We start from the raw sequence: 4244 nt of genomic DNA on the forward strand, positions 1-4244 counted from the left end.
TATTTAAATAATTAAAAATAAAAATAAAAATAAAAACTAAAATCTCTCTCTCTCTCTCTCTCTCTCTCTCTCTCTCTCTCTCTCTCTCTCTCTCTCTCTCTCTCTCTCTCTCTCTCTCTCTCTCTCTCTCTCTCTCTCTCTCTCTCTCTCGACACATCAGAGATAAAACACCCACACCCCACCCCCTTTTTCTTCTTCCCGTGTTGTCATCTACTCCATCTCTTTAGCTCTCATTACAGATAAAGAGAACCTCACACCATTATCGTCGTCGCCAAAGCTCGATCCTCAGACCACCATTTTCGAGTGAATGCTTATCCACCTGCAAATCATTATTCCTAAAACGGGAGTTTAAGACCCACTCACCCACCTATAATTTTTTCTCTTTGGATATCAAATTCGAGACCCATCTATAATTTTTTTCTCGCCAAAAAATCATATCTGACACCCATTGCTTAATGGTAAGACGTTGGAGGCATCTGTTTATTTTCAAGATAGTATTTAAGAGCCACACCCCCAACAACTACCTTTACCTCCTCTTATGTGGGGGATGATAACGAGGAAGAAAATCTTGTTGTGGATATGGAAGCTACGATGGAAGTTGGAGTGGCAGGATGGTGAGAATGGTGATGATTTAAGGTGAAACGACGACGAATAGGAAAAGGGGTCGGAGATGAAGAGATGGGGTTTCAATGATTTTTTTTTCTAAATTAACTCGCCAAAACCAAAATCTATGTAATTTGATGTTGCAACTATGATTTGCTTATTTGTGGAGATTTATTTTGATTCTTGTGTGGATTTACAAATCTTGAAAATCCAACTTAGTTTGCTCTAGAATGTGGGTTCCTTAGTGTGTGTGAAAAAGAGAGATTTTAGTTTTTATTTTTTATTTTTAATTATTTAAATACCAAAATAAATAAAGAAAATAGAAAAAAGAAATGAAAATGGTAAAATCGACTATAATCTTTTCATCTATCATATAAGGATTCGATCATCTACATCATACGCATCTTCGATTCTCTACATTACAACGCATACCCAGTTCTTGAATTTGGTATTTGGGAGAAAATTCGAGATTCTTCGACGATTTTAACCCTATATCTGAAGCGCTGCAGCAAACCCAATTTAGGTTTCGATTCGTTCGCGCTCTGAGATACCCAATGGTTAGTCATCATCTTTACTCATTTCCACGTTACCTAATTTATCCATGTTCGTGTGTGTTGTAGCGATTGAATTTAATTTTAGGCTCTATTGAGAATAAAGATTCATGTGGGCAAAATTTGTTCATACCGATAGATTAATTTTTCTATTCTCGTAACATAGATTCGATATAACCCTTTCTTCCCTGGGAACATAGGTTGGATTTCAACTTATATTTCAAAAATTATTGTATGATTTTAGAATTTAAGGTGGTTCGAAGAATGAAAACCTTTTAACAGTCATAAAAAGATCGAACTTTCTCGAAGGAAAATTAGGGTTTTGTTGATAAACAAAAGCCCCAATGCTAACCCTAACTCTTCCTCCACCAGGCGACTCCATTGATGACAGGACTTGCAGTTGCAGCTGCTGCTTATGCTGGTAGATATGGCATCCAAGCATGGCAAGCTTTCAAGGCTAGACCAGCTTCACCTGCTGCATTTAGAAAGTTTTATCAAGGTGGATTCCAACCTCAAATGACAAGAAGAGAAGCTGCTCTGATTCTTGGAGTAAGGTAAGTTTTAATTCATATGAATCAGTTTTATGATGAATTAGTGTTTATGATGTGATGAATAATAGTTGTTAACATGGATAGGGAAAGTACTGCAGTGGATAAGGTAAGGGAAGCACATAGGCGGGTGATGGTGGCAAACCACCCTGATGCTGGCGGCAGCCACTACCTTGCTTCCAAAATCAATGAAGCAAAAGAGATGCTCATGAGGAAGAGTAGCAACACTGGCTCTGCTTTCTGATCTACATCCCCATTTTTAACATCTGATATACTTTAGACCTTTCATGTCTTCCTCTATTTCTGTATGATTCATGATTCATGGAATTGGATAGAATGTGATATGTGGAGCTTATGAATCTTGTTTCAATAGGCTATCACTTATTTTAAATGATTGTAGGAAAGAACTTAAGTGAAAGCAATAAACGTATACAAGTTATCATCTTAACATTAAAAGTGTTAAAACATTCATTATGAAGATGAACATCAGTCTTTTAGAAGCTAATTAAGTAATCAAGAGGGCAGCATCAGGGGCGAAATGGTCAAAAACTTTGATCAAAATTTAGAATGACCCATGTTTAATCTCCACCATTTATGGGTATAGCTATCTCACCAAAATTACAGCAGAGACAATGACCAGGGGCAACATCCACAAGGGCAATTAGGTCAAGTAGGGGCCAAATTGGAAAAATGATATTTCCAACTTCCAACTTCCACCAACAGCATCAATTAAATTAACATCAGCAGCAACGTATAGTGGCAATAGGATCCATATGCTTGAAACCAACACCATTGTAAAGGAGCAATACAGACAACTGAAAAGTCAAATCTCCACATTCTATCATTTCTAGTCTGCAATGTTGAGTTGGAAAATACAATATCAAAATTGTCCAAATAATAAAGGTGAAAACATTGTGTTTTTAGAACAAAATTTGGAAAAGGCATTGTCAAAATTGAAAAAATGAAAATGGTGTCTTTTGTGCAATTGAACAAACATGAAAAGGTGTCGAAGTCGGAAAAAAAATAAAAATTCAGTGTCTTTTGTGTCATTGAACAAGCATGAAAAAGTGTAAAAATCGAAAAAAAAAAAAAGAAAAATTGAAAACATTGTCTTTTATGTCATTTGTCTTTCTTTGTCTTTTATGTCATTTTCTTTCTTTTAAGTAGACATAATATGGTTATATTAATTGCTTTAAAATGAGAAGTGGAATTGAAAATGCTCTTCCATGCGCCACAAAGATTCAACTTGAGAGAGAATGCTTTCCAATTTCACATTTTTTGTGAATTGATGGAGAATTTTTTGAGGCCATCAGAGCCCAAAATCATTGATCCGATTTTGTCTCCATAACCATTTTGTTAATAGAGCGAGATTGTTCGTGTCCATATTAAACAAACAAAAATGTGTGATGAAAAATATCAAACGACAAGCTTACTACATTTGGTACAATTACTAACTTGAATTTGATCATATATTTTATTAGAGTTCTATAATTCAGAGTATCATTTTTTATTTGATCCCTTTGAATTCTATATTCGAAGTTGTGATAAGATCTATTCATTAAAAAGAATCGATTCACTACATTTTCTTATGTATCTATGGATGCTATGTTAAATTTGAATCATATTTCGGATCAATCTATATTGACTAAACGTCTCCATTATGTTGTTTTTTTAACTCCATTATGTTGTTTTTTTAACGGGTGGGTGAATAGATATAAAAAACAAGACCCTAGCAAGGAGCTAGGGCTAAAACGAGACAATTACATCGAAATCGAAATGTTCAAAATTGGATTTTAGAGCCATAAATTCCAAGAAATACGAAATTTATGTTTCCGGTGAGAATCTCAATTAAAAGTAAAATCAACAATATCATCAAATAATCTTATCTTGTCTAGGTCTCGTATGATCAAACACGCATATGTTTTTGAAGTTCCAAATAGTCCACCGGGTAGTGCTAAAAATAGCCTCCAACACCAATCTTTTAATATAGGACAAGTGCATCACATTCAAGAAAGACTTGAAACTTCCAACCGATATCAACAAAGAGTTAATCGATATCATACCATCGACTCAGTTTCTGAATCCAAGTTTTTACTACCCTACACTCCATAAATAAACTCAACTTGATCTATACATATAGGACAAAGAGAGCTCGGAATATCAACCCCTCTAAGCAGCAAGTTATCTTTAGTAGGGAGCCGATTTAAGGAAAATCCTTAACTAAAAATATTTACTTTAATTGGGAGTAACTTATTTCACCTTGTTTCCTCCGCACCACAAGACAGTCAAATCATCAATTACAAACCTTGTGTCTTTAACAGTAAAGACGACATTATTATCAATATATCATACCCAAGCATCCTTATTGCCACTAAAGGCAATACTATCCAAATCTTTTAACAAAGCTAAGAGGTGTACAGACTGAGCTCAAACATATCCGCATCGTCATCTTCAGACGAGTCGAAAAGATTCATTTTTTTAGAAGAATTGTTGAAAATATAAAGAAAGAAAAGAAATGTGTGAATAAAATTGGGTATATAAT

General features: G+C 34.7%; 1 protein-coding gene across 1 annotated transcript; it reads left to right on the forward strand.

Annotated features, from left to right (window-relative positions):
* Positions 1 to 1017: 1017 nt before the first annotated feature.
* LOC145058854 (mitochondrial import inner membrane translocase subunit TIM14-3-like) lies at positions 1018 to 2093 on the forward strand. The gene is made up of 3 exons (XM_079006731.1): positions 1018 to 1160; positions 1527 to 1708; positions 1790 to 2093. The coding sequence occupies exons 1-3, from the start codon at positions 1158 to 1160 to the stop codon at positions 1944 to 1946; spliced, it is 342 nt and encodes a 113-aa protein (XP_078862857.1). The 5' UTR covers positions 1018 to 1157; the 3' UTR covers positions 1947 to 2093.
* Positions 2094 to 4244: the final 2151 nt, after the last annotated feature.

Source organism: Lactuca serriola, chromosome 6, assembly GCF_051521515.1.
Source record: "Lactuca serriola cultivar US96UC23 chromosome 6, Lser_US96UC23_V15, whole genome shotgun sequence".
NCBI classification, from domain to species: Eukaryota; Viridiplantae; Streptophyta; class Magnoliopsida; order Asterales; family Asteraceae; genus Lactuca; species Lactuca serriola.